Source organism: Hemiscyllium ocellatum, chromosome 46 (assembly GCF_020745735.1).
Source record: "Hemiscyllium ocellatum isolate sHemOce1 chromosome 46, sHemOce1.pat.X.cur, whole genome shotgun sequence".
Lineage (NCBI taxonomy): Eukaryota > Metazoa > Chordata > Chondrichthyes > Orectolobiformes > Hemiscylliidae > Hemiscyllium > Hemiscyllium ocellatum.
The window spans coordinates 9,311,334-9,338,409 of NC_083446.1; the positions used below are offsets into that span (position 1 = coordinate 9,311,334).

At 51.8% G+C, this 27,076-nt stretch overlaps 1 protein-coding gene across 1 annotated transcript in view; it reads right to left on the reverse strand.

The window, feature by feature from the left end:
- LOC132836304 (glycogen phosphorylase, muscle form) overlaps positions 1-27,076 on the reverse strand; it is a 61,667-nt gene that overhangs the window by 8,212 nt on the left and 26,379 nt on the right. The window contains exons 4-13 of the mRNA XM_060855710.1: positions 26,348-26,451; positions 21,463-21,594; positions 20,574-20,685; positions 15,247-15,329; positions 11,143-11,286; positions 9,256-9,348; positions 7,155-7,301; positions 5,452-5,615; positions 2,475-2,589; positions 1,638-1,739 (exon numbers count right to left, since the gene is read on the reverse strand). Coding sequence (XP_060711693.1) covers positions 1,638-1,739; positions 2,475-2,589; positions 5,452-5,615; positions 7,155-7,301; positions 9,256-9,348; positions 11,143-11,286; positions 15,247-15,329; positions 20,574-20,685; positions 21,463-21,594; positions 26,348-26,451 — 1,196 coding nt within the window. The remainder of the gene's footprint in view (positions 1-1,637; positions 1,740-2,474; positions 2,590-5,451; positions 5,616-7,154; positions 7,302-9,255; positions 9,349-11,142; positions 11,287-15,246; positions 15,330-20,573; positions 20,686-21,462; positions 21,595-26,347; positions 26,452-27,076) is intronic.

Here is a 27,076-nt window from a genome sequence, read left to right on the forward strand (position 1 = left end):
TGCAGACACAGCACCACAGACGAGCAATTGTACCAGCCGTTCACTGACACATCCTACCCGCCCTCGTCATCTCAGCCCCATCACTTGCTCCCTTCTCACTCATGCATTCATCCAGTCTGCCTTGAATACATGGCCTCGATTCACCCTCCTGTGGGAGCAGGCTTCACATTCTCCCTGCTCGCTGGATTTCCTGACTGTTTCATAAAGACGGTCTCAAACAGATGGCCCTAGGTTCAGCAGCATTGCAGGATTTGAATCCACATTATCTGTTCCCACAAGATCCATTGAATGTCCAATACATTTGATCCAGTAGCATTTTATTTTACAGCAATCAAAACTTTTCTTAAAAAAAAAATCGATGACCGGCCACAAGATTCGGCTGAACCCAATGCTGTCAGTTCAAATCCCACACCAGCATTTAGATTCCACAATCGGTACACTGCAGTTTGGGGGGGTGGGAGTGGTCAGCATCGCACCACCCGAGGGTCAGCGCCAAGTGAACGCCGCAGCACCCAAGGGTCAGTGCTAAGTGAACACTGAAGTGCCCGAGGATCGGTGCCAAGTGAACGCTGCAGCGCCCGAGGGTCGGTGCCAAGCGAACGCTGCAGCGCCTGAGGGTCGGTGCCAAGCGAACGCTGCAGCACCTGAGGATCGGCGCCAAGTGAACACTGCAGTGCCCGAGGGTCGGTGCCAAGTGAACACTGTAGTGCCCGAGGGTCAGTGCCAAGCGAACACTGCAGCGCCCGAGGGTCGGCGCCAAGTGAACGCTGCAGCACCCGAGGATCAGTGCCAAGTGAACGCTGCAGCGCCCGAGGATCGGCGCCAAGTGAACACTGCAGTGCCCGGGGGTCGGTGCTAAGTGAACACTGCAGTGCCCGAGGATCAGCGTCAAGTGAACGCTGCAGCACCCAAGGGTCAGCGCCAAGTGAACGCTGCAGTGCCCGAGGGTCGGTGCTAAGTGAGCGCCACACTGCCCAAGGGTCAGCGCCAAGCCGTCAGAAGTGCTATCTTCAAACCTAAAGGTCCCCTTTGCCCCGTCAGGTGGATTTAATACCCACAGAAGAACTCATGGCGGAAGAGCAGGAGCGGTTCCCTCCTGTCTTTTGGGTCAATATTAATCCACCCAGTAGCATCAGCTGGAGACCATGTAGTCAGTGCCACGCGTTGGGATCTTGCTGTGCCACCTTTCCTCACAGCACGGCGCACTTTGAGAAAGTGCTTTGTTGGCTGCGCAGCGCTGGGTCACGAAAGGCGACAGCGAGGTGAAGCCAGTGGGCCTTTCCTCAAGCCTGCTGCTGCTTGGAGCTGAGGCAGCTGGGAAACCTGGCATGACACAAACCTCCCTCACCCAGGTGAGGACCATCCATCACTGCTCCGTACCTCCTGCCATGCAACCCTCCTTTCTGTCACCCTCTGTGCCGCTCTTTACCCTGACACTGTTCCCAAACGGCGCTTGATTTCCCAGCAGCCAGCAGGTTCCTACCTTTGTATTTGGTATTTTAGGCGCACAGCTCCATGTTCATTACCCACAATCCTCCACTGGCACACAGCCAGGGTTGTAATGAGTCACTGGAATTCAGTTTGAGCCCAGAACCTGCCCCTTGACAAACCAAAGAGAGGGGGAAAGAGGTGATCACCTGCTTCACTTTAGCCACAGCTCGAATAAACCCTTCATCGTTGACAAACGACAGCAGCTTCTTCAGCTGATCCAGGTCGAAGATATAATCTTCACCGATTTTCTGAGAGAAGGGGATGAGAAAGGAAGAGAGAGTGAGGATCAGGAGGAGCAGAGGGGGAGTGGGTTAAAGGGGGTGAAGGAGAGAGAAACACAGCTTCCAGTTAGCTCGTCTTCGGAGACATCGCTGGGTGTCAACAAATGGGGAGAACAGGAGTTGGGATTATGGCACTTCCGAGGTGCTGAGCACTGCTGCCTTACAGCACCAGAGCCCAAGGTCAATTCCCCCCTCGGGTGACTGTCTGTGTGGGGTTTTCACGTTCTCCCCATGTCGGTGTGGGGTTTCCTCCGGGTGCTCCGGTTTCCTCCCACAGTCCAAAGACTTGCAGGTGAGGTGGGTTGGCCGTGTTAAGTTGCCCAGTGTCCAAGGCCGTGTGGATTGGTCATGGGAAATGCAGGGTTACAAGGACAGAGAAGGTGGGACACGCTTCAGAGGGTTGACGTGGGCTCAATGGGCCGAGTGGCCTGCTTCCACACCGTAGGGATTCCACGATGGCAAGAGTCTGGATTTTGTAATGTGCGCATATCAACACCAACAGGATGATAGGAACCCCTGGCTGCCTCCTAACAAGCCACAGCATCAGGGCTATGACTGGATTGATACACTGGGTGAGGTGACACCATTATCCAAGAGGCAGCTATGGCATTTGACCAGGCAGGGTAGACTCAAACCCTCGCGCCTGCCAGCCCCTGGCGCCACTTGGCCCCGCCTCAGAGCGTAGCCCGCACACGTCGTTACCTCAGCGATGATGTCAGCCAGGCCAGGGTTGCACAGCACCAGCCAGCGGCGTGGCGTTATCCCATTCGTCTTGTTCTGAAACTTCTCGGGCTCGATCTCATAAAAGTCTTTGAAGCTGCAAGGAAGGAAGAAGGCACGGCTTTAAAAGACGGAGACCGCCGCTGTCATCACTGAGACGAGTCGGAGGTTAGGGAGGGGCTCTCCGTCGGCGTTCTCCGAATGAGATCAAGCGAGACCCAGGAGCGTCCAGCATCAGTAACAGCAGCAAGGAGCCCCCCCCCCCTCACCCCGCCCCCAAAAAATGCACAGCAGCCACTCACCAAGGCTCCTCCAAATCTTTCTAAACCCACGACCTCTCCTTCTCTGGGAACAGCAGTTAGATGGGAACACCGGATTCCCTGCAGGATCCCCCTCCAAGCCGTACACCATCCCGACTCGGAAATACATCAGCTGCTCCTCCATTGCCACTGGGCAACTGTTTTTTTAAATTGTTCACAGATGTTTACAGGGAGAGGCTGAACAGGCTGGGGCTGTTTTCCCTGGAGCGTCGGAGGCTGGGGGTGACCTTATAGAGGTTTATAAAATCATGAGAGGGCATGGATAGGGTAAATAGGCAAGGTCTTTTCCCTGGGGTGGGGGAGTCCAGAACTAGAGGGGCATAGGTTTAGGGTGAGAGGGGAAAGATATAAAAGGGACCTAAGGGGCAACTTTTTCACACAGAGGGTGGTGCGTGTATGGAATGAGCTGCCAGAGGAAGTGGTGGAGGCTGGTACAATGACAACATTTAAGAGGCATCTGGATGGGGACATGAACAGGAAGGGTTTGGAGGGATATGGGCCGGGTGCTGGCAGGTGGGACTAGATTGGGTTGGGATATCTGGTCAGTATGGAGGGGTTGGGCCGAAGGGTCTGTTTCCGTGCTGTACATCTCTATGACTCTATGGTCAGTATGGAGGGGTTGGGCCGAAGGGTCTGTTTCCGTGCTGTATATCTCTATGACTCTATGGTCAGTATGGAGGGGTTGGGCTGAAGGGTCTGTTTCCGTGCTGTACATCTCTATGACTCTATGGTCAGTATGGAGGGGTTGGGCCGAAGGGTCTGTTTCCGTGCTGTACATCTCTATGACTCTATGGTCAGTATGGAGGGGTTGGGCCGAAGGGTCTGTTTCCATGCTGTACATCTCTATGACTCTATGTTGCCAATCCCTGCTTTAGGGTCGACTGCATTGCTGTGGTACCTTGGCCAGACCAGGTAAGGACAGTAACGGTCAAAGAGATTTGGTGAACAAGATTTCCCAACGATTACAGATTCACCGTTAGTCTACCTTCTTATTCAGCTCCGATTCTGGCCATCGATGGGATCAGCAGACTGTGGGAGCAGTGGTGTGACTGCCACACCCTTCAATAAAGGGGGGCTCGGAAAACTGGGGTTGCTTTTTCCTGGAACAGTGGAGGCTGAGGGGAGACTTGACGGACGTCTATACAACTATGAGGTACATAGATGTTTTAACTCTGGGGAAGATGACCATCAACCCGATCTAACACCAGGGGGGCATGAATTTGAGGGGAGAGGGGCAACGTTCTAAAGGAGGTGTAAGGGGCAGGCCTTTTACCCAGAGAAGGGTAGGTGTGTGGAACGTGTTGTCAAGTGGTGGTGCCAGCAGATATAATAGGGGCGTGTAAAGGAGCTTGAGTATGCAAGGGATGGAGGGATACGGACCGTGGGTAGGTGGGAGGGGATACGGACCGTGGGTAGGTGGGAGGGGATACGGACCGTGGGTAGGTGGGAGGGGATACGGACCGTGGGTAGGTGGGAGGGGATACGGACCGTGGGTAGGTGGGAGGGGATACGGACCGTGGGTAGGTGGGAGGGGATACGGACCGTGGGTAGGTGGGAGGGGATACGGACCGTGGGTAGGTGGGAGGGGATACGGACCGTGGGTAGGTGGGAGGGGATACGGACCGTGGGTAGGTGGGAGGGGATACGGACCGTGGGTAGGTGGGAGGGGATACGGACCGTGGGTAGGTGGGAGGGATACGGACCGTGGGTAGGTGGGAGGGATACGGACCGTGGGTAGGTGGGAGGGGATATGGACCGTGGGTAGGTGGGAGGGATATGGACCGTGGGTAGGTGGGAGGGGATATGGACCGTGGGTAGGTGGGAGGGGATACGGACCGTGGGTAGATGGGAGGGGATATGGACCATGGGTAGGTGGGAGGGATATGGACCGTGGGTAGATGGGAGGGGATACGGACCATGGGTAGGTGGGAGGGATATGGACCATGGGTAGGTGGGAGGGGATATGGATCGTGGGTAGGTGGGAGGGGATATGGACCGTGGGTAGGTGGGAGGGGATATGGACCGTGGGTAGGTGGGAGGGGATATGGATCGTGGGTAGGTGGGAGGGATATGGACCCTGGGTAGGTGGGAAGGGATATGGACCCTGGGTAGGTGGGAGGGATTAGGCGTCATGCTCAACACAACATCGTGGGCGGAAGGGCCCGTTTCCGCGCCATGCTGTTCTATACCCTATCTGCAGCCATTGCCTCTAAACTGGCCTCTTTTTGCCCCGTGGTATAGCACCACAGGAAGTCATTCAGCCCACCAACTCGACCCCAGCTCTTTTGAAGAGCAAATCAAATTGGTGGCAGTTAGCTGCGCAACTGAGCCAACATCCCGAGAAACCTTTAACTCCCTTCAAGTATTTATTCAATTGCCCTGAGTATTACAACACCAGAACTTGTATCTGCTGCCCTTAAAGGTCGAGAACTCTCTCCCGGACAGCACTGTGGGTCTACCCACAGCACACTAAACAGGCAGTTCGAGAGTGCAACTCCCTACCATCCACACAGGAGTCTGGGACTCCCCTTCACAAACCTCAGCCATTTTGCATCGGGGGATCTTCAGACACAGGGCACTTGGGGATCGCACGGCCTCTCTCAGTGAGGCACCCGGCCACTGCTCGGGGGGGGACTTACATGGTCTTTTTCAGGATCTCGGAGTGAATGCGGGCAACTCCGTTCACAGCATGAGCTCCGACGATGCACAGGTGAGCCATGTTGATTCTCTTGGTTGTTCCCTCCTCAATCAGCGACATGCGGCGCAGGCGGTCATTGTCTCCCGGGAACTTCTGAGCTACGTTCTGTACAGGCACAGAGTCACAGATTCGTATGGCACGGAAACAGACCCTTTCGGTGCCCACGCCAACCAAGTTCCCCCACACATCCCGTAGCTTCCTTCCTCGCTTTTAGACCTCCAACCTTTCTTTTTTTTTTAGATTAGATTACTTACAGTGTGGAAACAGGCCCTTTGGCCCAACAAGTCCACACCGACCCGCCGAAGCGCAACCCACCCATACCCCTATATTTACCCCTTACCTAACACCATGGGCAATTTAGCATGGCCAATTCACCTGACCCGCACATCTTTGGGCTGTGGGAGGAAACCGGAGCACCCGAAGGAAACCCACGCAGACACGGGGAGAACGTGCAAACTCCATACAGTCAGTCGCCTGAGTCGGGAATTGAACCCGGATCTTAGGCGCTGTGAGACAGCAGTGCTAACCACTGTGCCACCATTCCTGTTCACATAATTGTCTGAACGTCTGTGCAAATGGGGAGGGAAGATTCAACAGGGGTCATGGAATCAGACACCATAGCCCCCACCCCGCCTGAAATCCAACATTGCCAGGCCAATCAACACATTCCCCCCTAACCCCTTCTGGATGGGCCACAGACTCTGGGTTGAGAATCAACCAGGTGCAGATCAGTTTTGTTTGGAACAGGTTCAAGGGGGTGAACGGCCTCCTCTGGTTCCTGTGGGAAATACGCCGATACTGTTCCAAATGGACTCGGAGACCGTGGATTACAAACACAGGGCCCGAGGCGGAAGAGGGGACTGCAGCTGCTGGAGATTAGAGTCAAGGTTAGAGTGGCGCTGGAAAAGCGCAGCAGGTCAGGCAGCATCCGAGGAGCAGGAGGAGCGACGTTTCGGGCACGAGCCCTTCCTCAGGGATGAGCAGGCCGTGCGGCTACAAATTAGGAGCAGGAGTTAGCCGCACGGTCTACCTTACAGGAAAGTCGGGTCAGATCTGATTACACCAGCCCCCACAACCAGCCCTTCTCCCTTTGTTTATCAAGGAGCCAGCCTCTTCGATTTAAAATTATTCTAAAGACTCTGCCCCCCCGCCATCTTTTGGCAGAGCGAGCTTCAAACGCCTGGTGACCCTCAGAGAAGGAACTCCCCCCTCATCGCCATCTGACAGTGGGTGACCGCTTGGTTGGAAGCTTGGTTCGGCACTCTCCCACTGAAGGGAACATCCTCGCCACGTTCACTTGGTCAAGTCCTCTCAGGATCTTAGACCTTTCAAGCAATCCAGCAGACGCAAGCCCAGTCTGTCCAACTTCTCCTCATATCATGAAGAATTAGTCGAGCAGACTTTTGCTCGACCGTTTTGAAGACACTTAGATCTTTCCTAAAGTAAGAGATCAATGCTTACAACAGTACTCCAGAGACGGCCTGGAGTCTTTAGAATAATGATTCCTGAAGAAGGGCTTAAGCCCGAAACGTCGAATCTCCTGCTCCTCGGATGCTGCCTGACCTGCTGCGCTTTTCCAGCCAGGATCTCCAGCATCTGCAGACCTCACTTTCTCCTCCCAGATAGAAAGGCTCAGGGGCTTACCTCCAGGTGCCTCCTGTTGATCTCGTAGATGATACCCAGATGCCGCGGCAGCAGTGACTCGAAGAGCTGGACGGGCCAGCGCTCCAGAGCTTCGGGCAGCACCGTGTGGTTAGTGTAGGCACAGGTACGGATCGTGACATCCCAGGCCTGAAGCAGGAAGAGTCAGCGCAAGGAGAGAGAGGGGGGGGGGGGGGGAGCATGAGGGAAGACAGAAGGGACGGGAGAGTATGAGACACCGAACATGGCACAAGTGACGGACAGGGTAAGAGAAACACGAGAGAGGAAGAAGTGAGAGAGGATGGGGGCGGCAAGAACGTGAGGGATCAAGGCCAAGAGAGAAAGTGGAACAGGAGAAAGGGAACAGAGACAAAGAGAATAAATCCAGTTAAGAATTAATCACGGATCCTGCTAATAGAGACGGTGAATACATCTTATATTCGTGGCCCCTAGTTCTTATCTCAGCCCAATGACAGAATGGGATGACGACACCACTAAATACCTGGTGATTGCATCTTACTGATCAAGGCTACGGGATCACTGAGATTAGCCTGAGCAGATGGGATGGAGAAGATTGCGCAGGGGTCAGTGTAACTGATTCTGCTCGTCTCGGTTCCTGGAGATACAAGTCATGGGGCTCTGTACGAAGTTGTACAAAGAGGACTTAAGATGGGCACTGCGGGCCAACACTTTCAGCACACAGCCGCTACCTCAGGGTGGGGAGGAGGCTGGGTCAACAGAGGGATTCAAAAGGAAGTGAAACAGTTCCCCGAAATGGAACAATCGTCAAAAATGGATCAATATTCGGGGGAGAAGGCTGGAGAAAACAGGGTGGGATGCTCACTTGGAGAAAAACATCAACCCATAGGCAGTGGCACCTCCTGCTGCCCTGTCATTATTCTGAGAAGCACCTCTTCATCCCCAAAGACCTTACTCTAAATTCTTCAAATGACACCTTTTCAAAACCTCTCTCTTACCTTTGGTAACCCTTCTACGCTCTGAATATTATCATCGCAAGGTTGAAAACTTGATAACTACTGACCTGACGGAGGGATTAGTGTTAAACAAATTAATCTCCGCGTGAGGCATCACAGAGTTGGGGACTTCACTCAGAGGATAGTGAATCTATGGAATCCTCTACCACAGTGGGATGTCGGGGCTGGGTTGTTAAGTATGTTCAAGACTGAGATTTTTAAATTAGCAAGGGAACCGGAGAGTTATGGGGAAAAGGCGGGTCTTGAAGATTACTGGATTCTGCAGATCCAGGCTGAATGTCCTACTTCTTTTTAAATCCATTTGTGGGACTGGTCAATATGGGCGTCACTGGGATTTATCGTGGTTTTGAAGGTATTATGGGATGTGGATTTGGTGGCAATGGTGGAGCCTGCCCTAGGGACTGGACATCATGGCACTGAGCCACGCTTGGTGGATGAGCTTCCTGTTCTGCCAAAGCTGGCCCTTTTGTACAAGTCCCTGTCTGCTCGGGCACACCCAGGGATGGTGGTGGAAGGGGTAATGTCCCCTGCACTGGCGATTCAGGGTTCTGGGACGGGTTCAAACTTGAGCGGTAAATCTGGAGTCGAAAGCTGGTCTCTAGAGCTCAATCAGGTTGCTGTGAGAGCCCACCCTGATATCCACCGCCACCCGCTCCCCCTCACCATGGAATCGCAGGGCAGAAATGGATGAGGCTTGACCTTATCAAATGATGCTGGGAGGTCAGGGAATGTGAAGCTACTTGTTCCATTCCTGCTGCTGTTTCATACGCGCCTACTGAGAGTCTAGAATGAATGCAAAACCGTGGGAAGTGAAGGAGGCCATTCGTGTGTCAAGGGTCAGAACGAGAGAGCGAGAGAGAACATCAGCGTCAACAGGCCTTTAGCTTCAGTCTCACAAAAAAAACAACAAAATCACTCGTTCATGCATATACTGCTGCTGGGACCTTGCGATGTGCGTAATTGCTAGCTGCATTCACCAAAGGAAGCAGGGACCCACCAGGCAATTCAGTGAATCTGGAATGCTTTAAGGATTCTCGAGGCAAGAGTTACCACCCCCCCATTCCACTTCCCCCACCACCACCCCAACTGCTTTCGAGGAGGCTCTGTACCTTCTCCCAGCTCAGGTGCTCAATGTCCACCAGCAGCCTCATGAGTTCTGGGATGGCCAGGGCAGGATGGGTATCGTTCAGCTGAATGGCGACCTGGAGGAACAGAAAAGCAGAAGCAATAAGCGTACGTTGGCAGCGAAGGCCGAAGGTGAGTGCACCAGTGCAGGGAGCTTTAGCCTTGTCAGCCTGGCTGAAATGCCCCAGGAACAGGGCCAAAGGGGGAGCAGCTTGCCCTTTCAGGGGGTGCCACAGTGTTTAACCAGAGGCCCTGTCTGCCCCCTCAGCTGGATGGAAAGGAAAGATCCCAGGACTGTGCAGGTGGGGGAGGCCAGCCCCTGCCTGACGTTAGCGATCGGGTTTCCACATCGCGGCACAGGCTGCCTCATGGCGCCAGGGCCCCAGGTTCGATTCCAGCCTCAGGAGACGGTGTGGAGCTTGTACGTTCTCCCAGTGTCCCTCCAGCCTCCTGCCACAGGCAAAGATGTGCAGGTTAGGGTGGGTTGACCATATTCAATTGCCCCACAGTGCCCAGGGATGTGAATGCGAGGTTGGTTAGCCATGGGAAATGTAGGATTACAGGGAAAAAAAGGCAGGGAAGTGCGTCCGCATGAGATACTCTCCAGAGAGTTGGTGCGGACTCAACGGGCCAAGTGGCCTGTTTTCATGTTGCAGGGACTCTTGGATAATCTCGGATTTAAAAAACAAACGGTCAACATAAACGTGCTTCATTGTGAAGCACTTCTAGCCATTTTAGTCAGCAGTCACACCACACCAGGTTATTTGAAATCACAAGCTTTCCGGGCTCTGCTCCATCACCCGACGGAAGAACCGCGCTCCGAAAGCTTGCGATTTCAAATAAACCTGTTGGATGGGACCGGTGACTTCTGACTTTGTCCACCCCCGACCAAGACTGGGAACGCCATATCCTGGCGTTAGTTGTCATGAAAGCTGGCACTGACACGTAATCAGCTCCATAAGATTTATATTCCACGGCAGAGCCCATCAACCCTGATATACTGTGGTGGTGGTGGTGGGGGGAATGGGAGTAGACATGCGAGAGAGACAGGGTGGAGGCATCTGCAAGGTCAACCCAGCTCCCGAGCTGGCGAGGGGGGGTTGAAGGGGCAGGAAGAGCCACTGCACCTTGCCCCAGCAATGCCAGCTCACACCTCCAAAGCAGCCCACCAAACAGCAAGGTCCAATTAATGACACAGGTCAAACTCTGGAACAGGACTGCGAGGGAGTTAAAAGCTGGAATTGAGAGCTCATCTCAGTAACGGAGACCAGGACAACCAACAACGATTGTCACAAAAGGCCCATCTGGATCACCGATGTCCTTCCGGGCAGGAGATCTGCCATCCTTAACTGGTCTGGCCTACACGAGACTCCAGGCCTAAAGCAATGGGCTCTTAAGGGTGCTGGGAAATGGGCCAGCAACTCTCAGTTCAAGAAGCGAGCAGGAATGGATAACACCTACTGGAGTTGCCACTGAGACACAAACACACACACACACACACACACACACACAGTCACAGAACGGAGAGCAAGAACAGCAGCTGAGGAGGAGGGTTTGTTAAAAGGTAGGAAGCCTCATGAGACCAGTGCCCAGTGGAAATCTGATGCTCACTCAACAGCGACTGATCAGGTCACCATGTTCACCACAATCGCCCCGAGACACACTGGAATGAAGTAGCTCTGTCCAAGGACAGCCCCCCCCCCCCCCCCCCCCACACACACACACACACACACACACCCCTGCTCCGATACTCGTGCGGGAGCAATCGAGAGCAGGCTTCACTCACTGCTGGGGATGCCAGCAAGTGTTCGGGTTGGAGAGCCTGAACATCAGGGATTCCCGCTCCACCACCCCTCCCGCCAAACGGTTACCTTGTCGGGGAACGCTTCAAAGGTGGTTCGGACAGCGTCACGGCTGCCGAACTTGGAGGACTTGAAGCGGCGGATGACATCCTGCAGGGTGGCAGCGACCACAAAGTACTCCTGTTTCAGACGCAGCTCCTTCCCCTCGAAGAACTGTGGAGAGATGGAGTGAGAGACAGAGAGACAGACAGACAGACAGACAGAGAGAGAGACAGACAGAGAGACAGACAGACAGAGAGAGAGACAGACAGAGAGACAGACAGACAGAGAGAGACACAGACAGACAGAGAGAGAGACAGACAGACAGAGAGACAGAGAAACAGAGAGAGACAGACAGACAGAGAGAGAGACAGACAGACAGAGAGAGAGACAGACAGACAGACAGAGAGACAGACAGACAGACAGACAGAAGGTTATGCCTCCATGCATAAAGTTCACGACCCTGTACGTCTGGGAAGGAGTTGGAAAAAACATTTACAAGAACACCTCCAGGCATGATGGGGCTTCAGGGAGGGGATGGATTGGAGAAGCTGGGGCTGTTTAGTCAGAGAAGGTCGAACAGAGATTTGATCGAGGTGGTTCAAATGCCTGAGTAAGTGGAGAGAAACGGAGAAACTATTCCCATTGAGTTTTCTTTTGGTGGGGCCTAGAGGAGATGCACTGAAGGGCAATGACAAATGAAACAAGGGCGATATGGGGAGAAAGGTTTCCTTTTGAAAGGTGGGTAGTTAGGGTCTGGAATACACTGCCCAACATGGCAGAGGCAGCTTCAATCCTGATGTCCAAAACAAGATTCTGATCACTTTTGGAAGAGAAACCAGAGAAAGTTAGGGAGGCACGGTGGCTCAGTGGTTAGCACTGCTGCCTCACAGCGCCAGGGATCCAGGTTCAATTCCCACCTCGGTCAACTCTCTGTGTGGAGGTTGCACATTCTCCCTGTGTCTGCGTGGGTTTCCTCCGGGTGCTCCGGTTTCCTCCCACAGGTTAGGGTGGATTGGCCATGCTAAATTGTCCCATAGTGTCCAGGGATGTGCAGGTTAGGGTGGATTGGCCGTGCTAAATTGTCCCATAGTGCCCAGGAAGGTGCAGGTTAGGGTGGATTGGCCGTGCTAAATTGTCCCATAGTGCCCAGAGATGTGCAGGTTAGGGTGGATTGGCCGTGCTAAATTGTCCCATAGTGCCCAGGGATGTGCAGGTTAGTGTGGATTGACTGTGCTAAATTGCCCCATAGTGCCCAGGGATGTGCAGGTTAGTGTGGATTGGCCGTGGGAAATTGCCTATAGCGTTAGGTGCATGATTCAGGGGTAAATGTAGGGGAATGAGTCTGGGTGGGTTACTCTTCAGAGGGTCGGTGTGGACTTGTTGGGCCTGTTTCCATATTGTAGGGAATCTACTCTAATCTAATCACACCTCAGGAAGGACATACTGGCACTGGAACGTGTCCAGCGGAGATTCACACGGATGATCCCTGGAATGGTTGGTCTAACATACGAGGAACGGCTGAGGATCCTGGGATTGTATTCATTGGAGTTTAGAAGATTAAGGGGAGACTTAATAGAAACGTACAAGATAATACATGGCTTGGAAAGGGTGGACGCTAGGAAATTGTTTCCGTTAGGCGAGGAGACTAGGGCCCGTGGACACAGCCTTAAAATTAGAGGGGGTCAATTCAGAACAGAAATGCGGAGACATTTCTTCAGCCAGAGAGTGGTGGGCCTGTGGAATTCATTGCCGCAGAGTGCAGTGGAGGCCGGGACGCTAAATGTCTTCAAGGCAGAGATTGATAGATTCTTGATGTCTCGAGGAATTAAGGGCTACGGGGAGAACGCTGGTAAGTGGAGTTGAAATGCCCATCAGCCATGATTGAATGGCGGAGTGGACTCGATGGGCCGAATGTCTTATGTCTTAAAAGGCGTAGGAATGGTACTACCTGGGGCTGCTTTTGCAAAAAGCTAGCACTGACAACAGAACTGGAAACATGAAGCAGTGGGGAGGTGAGCCCAGGCCAGGATGGTGAAGCTGGAGGTACAGGGTGACAGCAGGCTAGAGGAGGATGGAGAGAGAGAAAGAGAGAGAGCGAGAGGGGGGGGGGGGACAAATAGAACTCAGCTGCACAGAAAGCAACCATGGCTGAGTCAAAGAGTACACGTGAGTGACAGCTTATCAGGGACGGAGTTACCGTGACAGGGAGCGAGAGAAGGGACAACCAACAAAAGGGGAATGACACAGGAAGGTGAAGAGTCAGTGAGAGAGGTGAAGACAGCAGTGCTTGAAGAAAAAGAGGCAGATGGTCAGTTCAAGAGAGTGAAAAGCAGTTTTGGGGGTCGGAGGGGGGTAGTCTGGAGAGTGGCAGTGGTTTCCAGAGTTGGGAATTCCCATTTGTACGAAAGGACTACCCGGAAAACCTGGAAGATTTAACTATCTGGCCATTTTCTGGCTTTAAAAAATAAGTATTAACCAAGCAATTGCTTGGAAATGACGCCACTTGCTGTTATTCCCAAATATCAAGTGAAAGAAAACAGCCAGGCAAAGCTTTGTTTTTTGAGAAGTTTTGTCACTCAGGTTTAGGTTCTGGATGTGGGTTTGCTCACTGAGCTGGAAGGTTCATTTTCAGACGTTTCGGCACCGTACGAGGTAACATTTTCAGTGGGCCTCCAGACAAAGCACTGCTTTCTGTTGATATATTTGGGCTGCTTTGGGTTGGTGATGTAATTTCCTGTGATGTCATCTTCTGTTCTTGCCATCAACTAGCCACAAAACGACATGACTCTCTCTCACTGGTGTCCTTATATACAGTTGAAGAAGGACACCACTTCGACTCGGACAACACATCCATCCTAGGACAAGCCAAACAGAGACATGCACGAGAATTCCTAGAAGCATGGCATTCCAACCGGAACTGTATCAACAAACACATCGACTTGGATCCCATTTACCACCCCCCTGAGAAAAAGAACAGGAAATGACATCACCATAGGAAATGACATCACCCCAGGAAACACCATCACCAACCCAAACATATAAATAGAAAGCAGGAATCATCAGCAGTGCTTTGTCCGGAGGATCACTGAAGATGTAACCTAGCATGGTGACGAAACATCTGAAAATGAACCTTCCAGCTCAGTGAGCAAACCCACATCCAGCTAAGCAAAACTTTCAAAGAGATGAGAGATGGTGCTTATTGTCCTAATTACTGATCCTGAAGAAAAACTTGGCTTTGAGAGGACTACGGGCCACCATGCTCATTGTTGCCTAGCAACCTCCTCCCTCGACTTTGACTCCTGGGTCTGTAGAACGGATCGCAGAGGGAAGGAGGCACCCCTGGAGCACAAATCTCTTTCCTGAAAACCTATTCCCAGCCAAAACCTGTGCAAACCTGACAGCACTTTCCAATACAAGCATTTGTGAATGCCTGGCAAAATCTGAAATAGTGAACAGTGACCAATTCTCAGGGATTAAGGCAAAGTAGTCATATACTTGTGGAGATCCAGCGTTTGCCATTTGATTCACTGACAAGGTTTGTTCATAATAAAAATGGATTATTGTTGGGTTTATTTAAGGAACCTGGTGGATTTTCGTTTTATTCCAGATAACGAACCAATAAAGCATTTTGGTAAATGAATCAACAAATTTATCGGGACAAAATTATCAGTGCGCTCCGCCTGTCATAGTAGGCAGCTGTTTGGGACAAAAACACCACACCAGCTTCCTGTTAACCCAGAGGCTTCGTTCAGGATAGCAGATAAGGAGATAGAGGATATCCTTATCAGTGCTACATGGCAGACATTGTTGAGGATTTCTGACTAAATATGTTGAGGACTGTGAAACATAAAGCCGCACAAAACGTTGAGTGACATGCAGCTGGTAGGAAGAACGTCTGGTCGAGTAGGCAGCCCGGGGCTGTGGGGGGACGAGGTCAATCACTCCCTCCGCTCTCCCGGATCCCAGTAAGACATCCCCCAAGCACACTGGCAGCTTGCTGCCATTAGGGGCCACTGCGTGAGAGACTGGCAACCCACTGCGAGTCACAGCGACACACTCTGTGACTCCTGGAGTCCGGAGTCGGCCCGCCCCACGTTTCCCAGTGACTCGCTGAGCGACGGGGAAACTCACATTGTCATTGGGATAGAGGACGCGGGAGATGTTCTCAGCCAGGTTCCTGTCGAGGACTGCCTGGATGTAGCCACCAACGTTGACTGAAACGAGAGAAAGAGAGAGGGAGGAAAGAGACATATACACAAAAGGATGAGTGCGTGGGGCAGTGTCAGCAACTTGCATTTACACAGCACTGCACCATCAACAAGATATTCCAAATATTCCGCAGAAATCCCAAACAATATTTGATGCTAAATCACACGCAGAACTGAGGACAGGTATCAAACACTTGGTTAAAATGAGAAGATTTTAAGGACCTTCTTACAAAGAGGGAGTAAAAGGGAGGCTTTACAAATCTGGTGGGCCCTTCCCTATTTCAGCGTCCTAACTGTTAGCAATGCTTCCCAGTTGTTTCGAGCACCAATACTGCAACAGCCAATCAGTGGGATGATACTAGCTGTTCAACAGCAGGATTACCTCCTACCTTCCTGGATGAGTGCTCCACACCAACCAGGCCAGAGCAGCCCCACATAAATCTGCACTCCAAGCCCCAGGGAATCCAGGATTTCCGCCCAGTGAAAATGCAGCGACAGCAATGTAATTCCCAAGTTAGAATGGGACATGGATTGGAGGGGAACTTATAGGCCCCCATGCAGGTTCCGCCCTTGCCCTCCTAGATGGTCGAGGTTGTGAATTTGGAAGGTGCTGTCAAAGGAGTTGAGGCAGCGCACGCAGGTGGTACACGCTGCTGCCGCTGGGCATCGGTGATGGAGGGAGACAACACTGAGGTGGTGAACGGGGTGCCAATTAAAGGGGCCACACTTCATCTTGGCTGGATGCAAAGCTTGAACGCAGTTGAAGCCACGGACAGATATTTAACAGGTTGAATTTGCCCTGCTTTTTGTTTATATGTCACATTTCCACATTGCCAGGTAGATGCCAGTGATGTATGTAGCAGTTGTGGAACAACAGGGCATGGGATAGAGCTAGCACTGAAGCACAAGTCTTCAGCAGTATTGCTGGAATGTAGTTAGGGTGTGCAGTCTTTGCTATATCCAGTGCCTCTAGCTATTTAATTCATATCGGCTGGGATGCTGGGGCCCTCTTGAGATGGATCATCCACTCAGCCCTTCTGGCTGAAGGTGAATGAAGATGAAACGGAATACTTCAGCCTCGTCTTTTACACTGAAGTCCCGGGCTGCCCCGTTGTGGAGGACTGGGATCTCTGTGGAGTCTCCATATTCTTCGTGACTTAACTATCCCAACACCATTGAGGGAGGCAATGGCCTAGCGGTATAATTGCTAGACTACTGATTCACAAACTCAGCTGACATTCTGGGAACCAGGTTTAAATCCCATCTTGGCAGATGGTGGAACTTGAATTCAATTTTTGTTTTAAAAATCTGGAAATAGCTGTCTAACAATGACCATGAATCCACTGTCGATATCTGGGTAATGAGGCGACATATTGTGGGTGAACACAATTCTGCTGCCCACAATGCCTCACGGCTGCTCAGTTTGGAATCTGTCCCATTCAGCATAATGGGAGTGCCACACATCCTGGTGGAGGGTACCCTCAATGTGGAGCTGGGACTCGCAGACAACCCAGCACCGTTAGGTGGGAAGGCGAGCTAGGAGAGAGATACAGGTTACAAAGAGATACTGGTGGGTGAAGTGGGCAAAATGTTGGCAAGGGGAGTATAAGGTGGGAAAATGTGAAGTCTTTCATTTTGGAAGGGAGGACAGAAGAACAGTATATTATTTTAATGTGTAGAGAAACTATACAAAACAAAAGGGACTTGGGGGAAAGCTTGTGCATGAATCACAAAGCGTGCCTTACTGCAACTAGGCAAGAATGCTGGCTAGACCATATCGGCAGTACTGAGGGCAGTTTGGGTCGTGAGGGACGCAGCTCAGAGAAGGTTCGCTCGGAATATCCCCGGTATGGAGGGGTTCTCCAATGAGCAACGGCTGGGACTCTACTCATTGGAGTTTAGGACAATGAGTTGATCTCGTTGAAGCATTTAGGATTCTTGAGGGGCCTGACAGGTAAATGCTGAGACCTCACGGGAGAGTCTCGGAGCAAAGGGCTCATTCTCAGAATAAAGAGGCGCTAATTTCAGACTGAGATGAAAAGGACTTACTGCTCTCAGAGGATTGAGTTTTTTTGGAACGCCTTACCACAGAGAGCTGTGGGGGCAGAGTCCCTGTGTGGATTGACGGCTGAGAAAGACAGGTTCTTGATCATTCGGGGAAAGGACATGAGGAACATGGGATCAGCCGGGATCCTGTTGAATGGCAGTGCAGGGGATTGAGAAGCCAAATGGCCTAATTCCTTCAGATCTGCACAAGGACTGTGGTGTTGGTGACTCTCACCGATTCGATCATGAGACAGGGAGATCGGGCAGGCTGTGCTGAAGTATGGGTTTCCCTTTTAATCGGCTCGGCTCCCTCACCGCCAGCTAATACACTGGGTCTGCAGCAATACCCCGCGGCAAGGGCCCCCACTCAGAGAACACTCTGTGTCCCTTCCAAGTGATCACCAACGCCGAGGAACATCAGTGAGGGGGAGGGCGAGGGCGGAGGGCGAAGGGCGAGGGCGAAGGCGAAGGCGAAAGGGAGGGCGGGGGTGAAGGGGAAGGGGAGGGGCGAAGGGGAGGGGCGAAGGGGAGGGTGAGGGTGAAGGGCGAAGGGCGAAGGGTGGAGGGGAGGGTGAAGGTGAGCGTGAGGGGTGAAGGGAGGAGGGAGGAGGGGAGGGTGGAGGGGAGGGCGAAGGGTGAAGGGAGGGGGAGGGGGAGGGGGTTACAGTAAGTGACAAATCAGCAAGTCTCCTCACCCTTTTCCGACTTGATGTCATGAGACTTCATGGAGTCAATATTGAGGACTCTCTGGGCAACCCCTTTCCAACTGTGTCCCACCCCGTGGTGGGTCAGTCCTGCCAATGGGATCGGACATACTCAGGGGTGGTGTCCTGACATACTCACGGAATCCTACCTTTCAGTGTCAGATTAGATGGGGAGGAGAGTATAAGCGGGGCTTGTTTTAGACAGGTTTGTCTCACTGAGGCAAGGAGGGGATGGTAGGCCGAAAGAACCATGGGAGATTGGGGATGTCGGACATCCAGTCAAGAGGAAGGAAGCTTACTTGAGGTTGAGGAGGCAAAGATCAGATAGGGCTTTACAGGATTACAAGATACCAGGAAGGAACTGAAGAATGGACTTAGAGGGCGAACAGGGGGCAGGAGAAAGCTTTAATGGGTAGGAGGAAGGAAACCCCTAAGGCAGTCTACACATAATGTGAGGAACAACAGGATGGCCCGATCAGGGATGGTGGAGTCAGAAGGAGGGGAGGTCCTTCATGAATACTTACCTTCAGTATGCACTTCTGAGGGGGTCCTTGATGGTTCTGGGGACAGCGTGAAACAGACTGATGTTAGGAAGGAGGATGGGCGGAAATTTTGGAAAAACATAAGGATAGATAAATCTCCTGGGCTGGATGGGATATATCCAAGGCTTCCACAGGACACGAGAGAAGAGATTGCTGCACTTTTGGCAATGATCTTTGCGTCCTCACTGTCCTCTGGAATACTGCCAGATGATCGGAGGGTGGCAAATGTTCTTCCCATGTTCAAGACAGGGAATAGGGTTATTCCTGGGAATTACAGACCAGTCAGTTTTACGTCAGTGGTGAGCAAAATATTGGAGAGGATTCAGAGAGACAGGATTTATGATTACTTGAGAAACAATAGTTTGATTAGAGATAGTCAGCATGGCTTTGTCAGGGGCAGCTCATGCCTCACTAACCTGATTGAATGCTTGGAGGATGGGACAAAACACGTTGATGAAGGTAGAGCAGTGGATGTAGTGTACGTGGATTTTAGCAAGGCGTTTGATAAGGTCCCCCAAGGTAGGCTCATTCAGAAAGTAAGGAGGCCTGGGATACAGGGAAACCAGTCTGTCTGGATACAGAATTGGCTGGCCTATTGGTGGTGAAATGTATTCAGCCTGGAGCTTGGTGACCAGTGGTGTTCCACAGAGATGTTCTGGGACCTCTGCTCTTTGTGGTTTTTTTTATATAAATGACTTGGATGAGGAAGTGGAAGGGTGGGTTAGTAAGTTTGCCAATGAAATGAAGGTTGGTAGAGTTGTGGATAGCGTGGAGGGCTGTTTAGGGACATTGATAGGATGCAGAACTGGGCTGAGAAGTGGCAGATTGAGTACTGCCTGGAAAAGTGTGAAGTCATTCACTCTGGAAGGTCGAATTTGAATGCAGCATCCAGGGTTAAAGGCAGGGTTCTTGACAGTGTGGAGGAGCGGGATCTCGAGGTCCATGCCCATAGATGGTTCAAAGTTGCCACCCAAGTTGATAGGGATGTTAGGGCAGCGTATGGTGTGTTAGCTTTCATTAGCAGAGGGACTGAGTTTAAGAGCTGTGAGGTTATGCTGCATCTCTGTAGAGTCCTGGTTAGACCACACTTGTAATACTATTTTCAGTTCTGGTCTCCTCATTTGAGAAAGATGTGGAAGCTTTAGAGAGGGTGCAGGGGAGATTCCCCAGGATGCTGCCTGGGCTGGAGAAACGTTGAGGGAGCTTGGGCTTTTCTCAATGGCGTGAAGGACGATGAGAGGCGACTTGATAGAGGTGTACAAGATGATGAGAGGCATAGATAGAGTGGATAGCCAGAGACCTTTTCCCATGGCAGAAATGTCTATCACAAGGGGGTGTAATTTTAAGATAAGTGGTGGAAGGTTTAGGGGAGATGTTAGAGGTAGGTTCTTTACTCAGAGAGTGGTGGGTGTGTGGGGCGCACGGCCAGCAGTGGGAGTAGAGTCAGAGACATTAAGGACATTTCAGCCACTCTTGGATAGGCCCATGGACGATAGTAAAATGAAGGACATGTAGGTTCTTCTGATCTTAGAGCAGGATAAAAGGCCGCCACAACATCAAGGGCCGAAGGGCCTGTACTGTGCTGTTCAGTTCTGTATTTATTCCTCAGTCACTGCCTGGAGACCAGGGTGAAGTAGCTATTTTAGCAGTCACCACATTGAGGGAGAGCGGAACCCAGATGTATTTATAAGCAGAGGCTGAGACCCACAGGAAGTCCCAGCATGAGCAGGGCAGGAAGTGGAAACAGAAACCAGTCGGGGCTCTCAGTCCGCACAGAGCGACAGTCAGATCTTCACGGAAAGATACAGCAGACCACGAGGCTGAAGCCTGTTGCAGTTAGACAGTCACTGACAATTCTCGCGGGTGGACAGGCTGAGAGGAGTCTCTGCAACTTGAGCTTTTATACACAACTGATCCTGAAATTAGATAGAAAAAAAAGGCGGGGGGGGGCAACTCACAGTCCTCCAGCTTAAACTCATTGGGCGCTTTGGCAGACCACAGCCGCATGGTGTTGACAGTGTTGTTCTTGTAGCCCGGCACTGGGGTGTCGTAAGGTAAAGCCAGCACAACCTAAACACACAAGAGAACGGTTACTGCGCCACAACACAGCAAACATGCATTCCGTACAAAAGGGGTGGACTTTTCCCATCAAGTACTCCCAGGGCTGTGACAGCACGGAATTAAAGTTCCTTCAAGGACAGGTAGCGTACAAGATCAGCTCCAGGAAAAGCTCCCTCTACTTTTGTTTTTAAAACAGAGAGTAAAGCCTCCTGTCTACTTTTGTGCAAACAACAAAGATCCCTCTATTCCTTCAGGTGGGAAGGAAAGTTGCTGCCACTGCTTTAACCTGAGGAGTAAAGGTTCCTCTACTCTTAAACTAAAGCTCCCTCTACACCGTCCTGTCAAACACTCCCAGGATAGGAACAGCACAGGGCTAAACACAGATTAACGCTCCCTTTACTCTTTAAAATGGAGTGTAAAGCTCCCTCTGCACTGCTCCCACTATGTTCTCCCAGGATGTACTGCCAAAGTGCTGCACTGCCTTGAGCTGCCATTTTTCAGTCAGGACATTACACCAAGTTCCCATTTGCCGCCTCAGGGGCGTACGAAAGGTCACTGTTGGAAAAAGAGTGGGGGTGTAGGGTCAACATCTACTCCATCGCTGTCAAAAAAAGAACAGGCAGCCTAGCGATTACTGAGGAGGTGGTTGTGGGATCTTGCTCTGTGCAAGTCCAGGGACAACACTTCAGATCAAACACTTCACTGGTCACGAGCTGCTCTTGGCCATCCCATGGTAGCGGGCAGCCATTCGTCCTGGTCACCGGTTCCTGGGAAAGCGCTCCTCACCTGGGTATCCACCCACTTGACCCCCTCAGGGGTGTGCTCCACTCGGCCGTAGAAGTTGACGGGGATGGTGTACTCGGGCCGGGCCTTCTCCCAGGGATTGCCGTACCTCAGCCAGTCGTCAGCCTCCTCCACCTGCCGGTACAGACAGCGGTTAGAGCAGGGAAGACAAACCAGCTGGCATTACCGGAGGGAGGGCCCCTCCACCGCCAACCCACCCCTCACCTACCTGCTCATACCCATCGGTGCAACCATCAGCCCACAAACCAGCGCTCACTGAGGAGATCCTACCTGCTTCATCCCACTTCCAGCGGTCCCTTTCTCCCGCTCCTCAGGGCGAGGCGAAGAAAAGGCTGGTGTAAGCCACAGTGCCCATCTCCCCACAACAAAACACTAACAACCCCCAAAACAACAACAACAACTTCCCCCGGCTGGAGAGGGCCTGAGTATCAGGATTGCAGTTAGCTCCCCCCCTCCCCCCCCCACCCGGCGATTCTCTTCAGAGACCCCACACCAAAGTCAGGACTTCATGACTCAGATTGACGCTCCCAGTCCACAGGTCACGCTGTATTGTCGAAGGGTCAGGGGTCAGCATCGAGGGAAGGCGGGACGGGTCAGGGGTCAGCATCGAGGGAAGGCGGGACGGGTCAGGGGTCAGCATCTGGGGAAGGTGGGACGGGGAAGGCGGGACGGGTCAGGGGTCAGCATCGGGGGAAGGTAGGACGGGTCAGGGGTCAGCATCGGGGGAAGGTGGGACGGGTCAGGGGTCAGCATCGGGGGGGGAAGGTGGGACGGGTCAGGGGTCAGCATCGGGGGAAGGTAGGACGGGTCAGGGGTCAGCATCGGGGGAAGGTGGGACGGGTCAGGGGTCAGCATCGGGGGAAGGTGGGACGGGTCAGGGGTCAGCATCGGGGGAAGGTGGGACGGGTCAGGGGTCAGCATCGGGGGAAGGTGGGACGGGTCAGGAGTCAGCATCGAGGGAAGGTGGGACGGGTCAAAGGTCAGTGTCACACTGTGGAAGGATCAACACTGAGGGAACCTAGGGGCCATTACAGGTCAAGCACAGAGGGGACGCCAGACTCATGAAAGGTCTGCGCACCATCAACACCAAAACTACAGAGGGGCAGAGGGTAAATTTGCCCCTGAACATTCCCAAACAGACCAGGGAAAATTCAATGACTGGGGCAACCTCGCCGGTAAACAGAATGGACAGAATGTGTGTGAGGAGCTGCTGCTGCTGCTGCTGTGATCACAGGCTGGCTCTCCCTTACATTTGCCAGCAATTAAACTCATTATGAGCCTACCAGCAGCAAAGTGCCAAGTGAAGCCATCTGTGATAACGGCAGCCATGAGCAAAGCTGCCGGGCTGGAGGAGCAGCTTTGAAAGTTTTCAACAATGGCATACTCAGCTCACTTGGAAGCAGGAAACCTTGCAGTCAACGAGGTACAGAAACGTGGAGTCTCCAACTTAAGGCTGCGTAACATCAGCAGCTGGAAGGGTTTAGAGGGATAGGGGCTGGGTGCAGGCAGGCGGAACTAGATTGGGTTGGGATATCTGGTCGGCATGGATGGGTTGGACTGAAGGGTCTGTTTCCATGCTGTACATCTCTGTAACGCAATGACTCTAAATGGGAAACCTAGTGGATGCTATTGTAATGAAAACTGGTACTGGTTAATTCAACAGTGAAATGCAAATCTTAAATCAAATAAGACTTTTATAGCACCACATCTTATTGTAAGTCAGATAACATGAATTACTTGAGCTACAGCAACTACACATTAATTTGCAATCTTTTTGCTGTGATCTCACCAGTCTCCTGCTTGGGGAGTCTAGAACCAAGGAGCACAAGCTAAAAGTAAACAGGATGGCATTGAGGACTGAGAGGAGGAGAAAGTTGCTTTTATTCAGAGGGTTATGAACCTCTGAATTCTCTCCGCAGTGAAGAATTCCAATCTTTGAAAATGTTCAAAGGTAGTGTTTGATAGATTTCTGACTATCAGTGACGTACAGGGCTGTGGGATGGAGTGAGTAAAAGGTACTGAAGTGTGTGATTTTAGTAGATGGTGTAACAGGCTTGATGGGCTGAATGGTCAACTCCTACTCCCACGTTCCAGTGAAACTGGGTTCGAGAAAAACAAGGGCAAAGTTTAAATTGTTTCTCAAGCTGAACACAGGATGTGACAATCCCTGGGGACAGGCACACACACGTGAAGGGTCAATGATGTGTACAGCCTGTATGTGAACGGTCAGAAAAGCTGGTTCCTCAGTTACTAGGCCTGGGTCTGTCTTACAGAAGCAGCAGAGGTGGGAAAATGTTGCTCTCTGCAGCTGCCAATGGAGAGAGGGATCCTCCCCCTGCTGGTCTACAGGCTGACAGTGCAGGAGCTCTGTAACCTGGCTGCGTCGCATTGCAGACACTGTAACCTGACAGTGATGGCAGGGGGCAGGGAGGAGGGGCAGAGGGAGGAGGAGGGGGCAGAACGCTGCAGTCACTCGCCTGCAATGTACTCTGGGCTAAAGCAGACAGCTGAAAGGTTTAGCTCCTAGAAACTATCGAAGGCAGCTAGCAAAACCTGCCGCCCTGTAACATGGCACCTCAGAGAACTGTGCAATGGGCACTGAGACAGGTCTGGCTGTGCTGTCGCGATACTGGCCCAAGCTTAGCCTGGGATTAGCAGAAGGGCGATCATTAAAGGGATTCAGAAAATGAGGAAGGAAGTAGGATTGGATGGGGCGAGAAATAAAGAGAGTGGGATTAGATTGGGTGGGATTTTAAAGGGTGCAGGGAGTAGAAGCAGGAGACAATTAAGTGTGATGTTATTTGGTATGGAGAGTAGGAAAAGACTGGGCATAGACTGCGCAGGGTAGGCTGTGCAAGGACGGTGGGATACTAAAAGGTGCAGGAAAGGAACAGAAGTGGTCGGGGAGAGAACGAGTGGGATAAGACAGTGTCGGAGGAGTGAAATAAGAGTGGATAGCTTGAGAAGTGTGAAATAACTCCATGCCCCTTTACCGGGGACAGAGGCAGAGGCACGTTCTCTCAACCAGGCGGCCAATCAGTACAGCGTGTGGGACTCTGCCGTGAATGGACTGAATATTACAGACGCGAGAGGAGCCCCACGTCAAGTCAGTGAGAATGGAGATCCGGTGTCTGCTGGCGAAATGAGCACTATCCGATAGTGCGGGAGAGGCACAGCCATCAACATAGGCAGCACCTGTTGGGTCCAGGATTACTGCAGTGACCTTTAGGATCTGAAAGTCCAAACCACTCCCGTCTGACCTTTATCAGAGTCCTCTGCACATGATCAGGGAGGCAAAGGGTGGGGTGGGGGGGCTGGGAAAATTTCTGCCTCTCCCTTCTTGTTTGCCAGTCTATTTTGAATCAGATTAGAATTGTACCTCTACAAATCACAGACTCCTTCAAAATTCCCCTTATGCACTTGGGGCTAAAATCAGACGGTCAGTTAAATGGCACAGAAACAGGCCATTTGGCCCAATAGTCTCTGCTGGTAATTATACTCCACTCAGCCTAATCCTAGATTCCCTTCTCCCTCATGTCTTTGTCAAAGATCCACCTTTAACATATCTATATGATTGATCTTACCCACTCCCTGCACTGCTGAGTTCCACATTCTAACCACTTTCTCAATAAATAGCTCCCAATCGCATATCAATAGCCTCAATCTATGCTTTTCCCCACATTAGGAAACATTCTCTCCTTAACCACACTGTCAAAGCCTTCCAGGGTTTTTTTTAAAAGAACTGGGGATGCAGAAAATCAGAAAGAGAAAGGGCTGGAGAAACTCAACAGGTCTGTCAGCATCGGCAGAGAGAGAGAAATGGTCAATGTTTATGGTTGCGGAGATGAGTCAAGACTCAAAATATTGATGCTGTTTCTCTCTCCACAGACGCGGCCAGACCTGCTGAGTTTCTCCAGCGCATTCTGGTTTTAAACAACTGTTTAAGTTCAATCTGAAGCAGCCTCCTTCCAAGAAGGACGAGAGAGCAAGCTTGGTCAGTCTTTTCCGACACATTGCTGACCGACACGTCTCCAGTAACATCCTCACGAATCTCTGTACTCTCTACAATACCTCAACGTCCTTTTTTATGACACGGGTGACGAGAAACGGCAGAGAATGTGGTCCAAGCAAGGCTCGGTAAGGATCAGGGAGACTAAAATGCTGTTATGTTAGAGAATTTGAAAATAGAAGTAGTAGATTATTTGGTCCTTCGAGCCTGTTCCACCAATCAACAGGATCATGGTTGATCATCCAACTCAATACCCTGCCCCAGCTTTCGCCTCACACCCTTGGATCCCTTTAGCCCCAAGAACTATATCTAACTCCATCTTGAAACATTCAATCTGGGCCTGAGTCACTTACAGCCAATGCTGTAGTGAATCCCACAGGCTCCCCACTCTCTGGGTGAAGACAGTTCTCATCTCCATCCATTATGGCCTACTCTATAACCTTAGACTTCACCCCCTGGTTCGGAATTCCTGGGTCATCGGGAACTCCTGGGTCATCGGGAACTCCTGGGTCATCGGGAACTCCTGGGTCATCGGGAACTCCTTTCCACTTTGACCCTTGTCTGGCCCTGTTTGGATTTTGCATGTTTCCATGAGATTCTCCCCTCCTTCTCCTCCTTCCTGCAGTGAACGTAGGCCTCATCTGCTCCTGCTCCCACAGCCCACAAGTTGTTTCTTTTTAAGAGAAGCAGCCGCCGTAAGCTTTGGGTCACTGGACTGCATATTCTTGATGGCCCTCGCAATCGCTGCTTTCCTTCTCCCGCGCCACGCACCATACAACTGCGCCTCATACTCTGGGCCTAGTCCCGAAGGCCTCGCGATAAGGAACGCAGAATAGAGATTAATGGAGGTTAACTCACCTGCCAGCCATTGGAAATCTTCTGGTTGAAGATGCCAAACTCATACCGGATGCCGTAACCGTAGGCAGCAAGACCCAGCGTCGCCATGGAGTCCAGGAAACAGGCTGGACACAAGACAGCACCAGTCAGCTATTTTAGAATTCACAGCTTCATTCCGAATTTTGAGGAGTATCCCCTTGATTGTGATTGCACTCATGTTGAGAACCCACAAATATTGACTTCATCAGTGGATGCAGGATTTTAACAGTCAGTGCTACCCAGTAGAAAAAACCAACAAGGGTGACACAATACACATTTGAAGGACTAAATGTGTCTGCTTTTCACTCACTCACATGGATACACGGTGAAAGGGATTGGGGTCTCCAGACACCTGTCTGTCTCACTCACTCTCACAAACACACACAACACCCACCCCCCACACACACCCCTCAAACACACCACACACCCACACCCATACACACACACACACACCCCCAACAGACACACACACAACCCCCCCAAACACCACACACACAACCCTCCCACACACATAACCCCACACACACACACACCACCAACAGACACACACAACCCCCCCAAACACCACACACACAACCCTCCCCCACACACAACCACACACACACACACCCCCACACACAACACACACCCCACACACACACACACCCCCTACACCCCCACCCACACACGCCCCCACCTCCATCCTCACCCACACCACCCCCACCCACACAC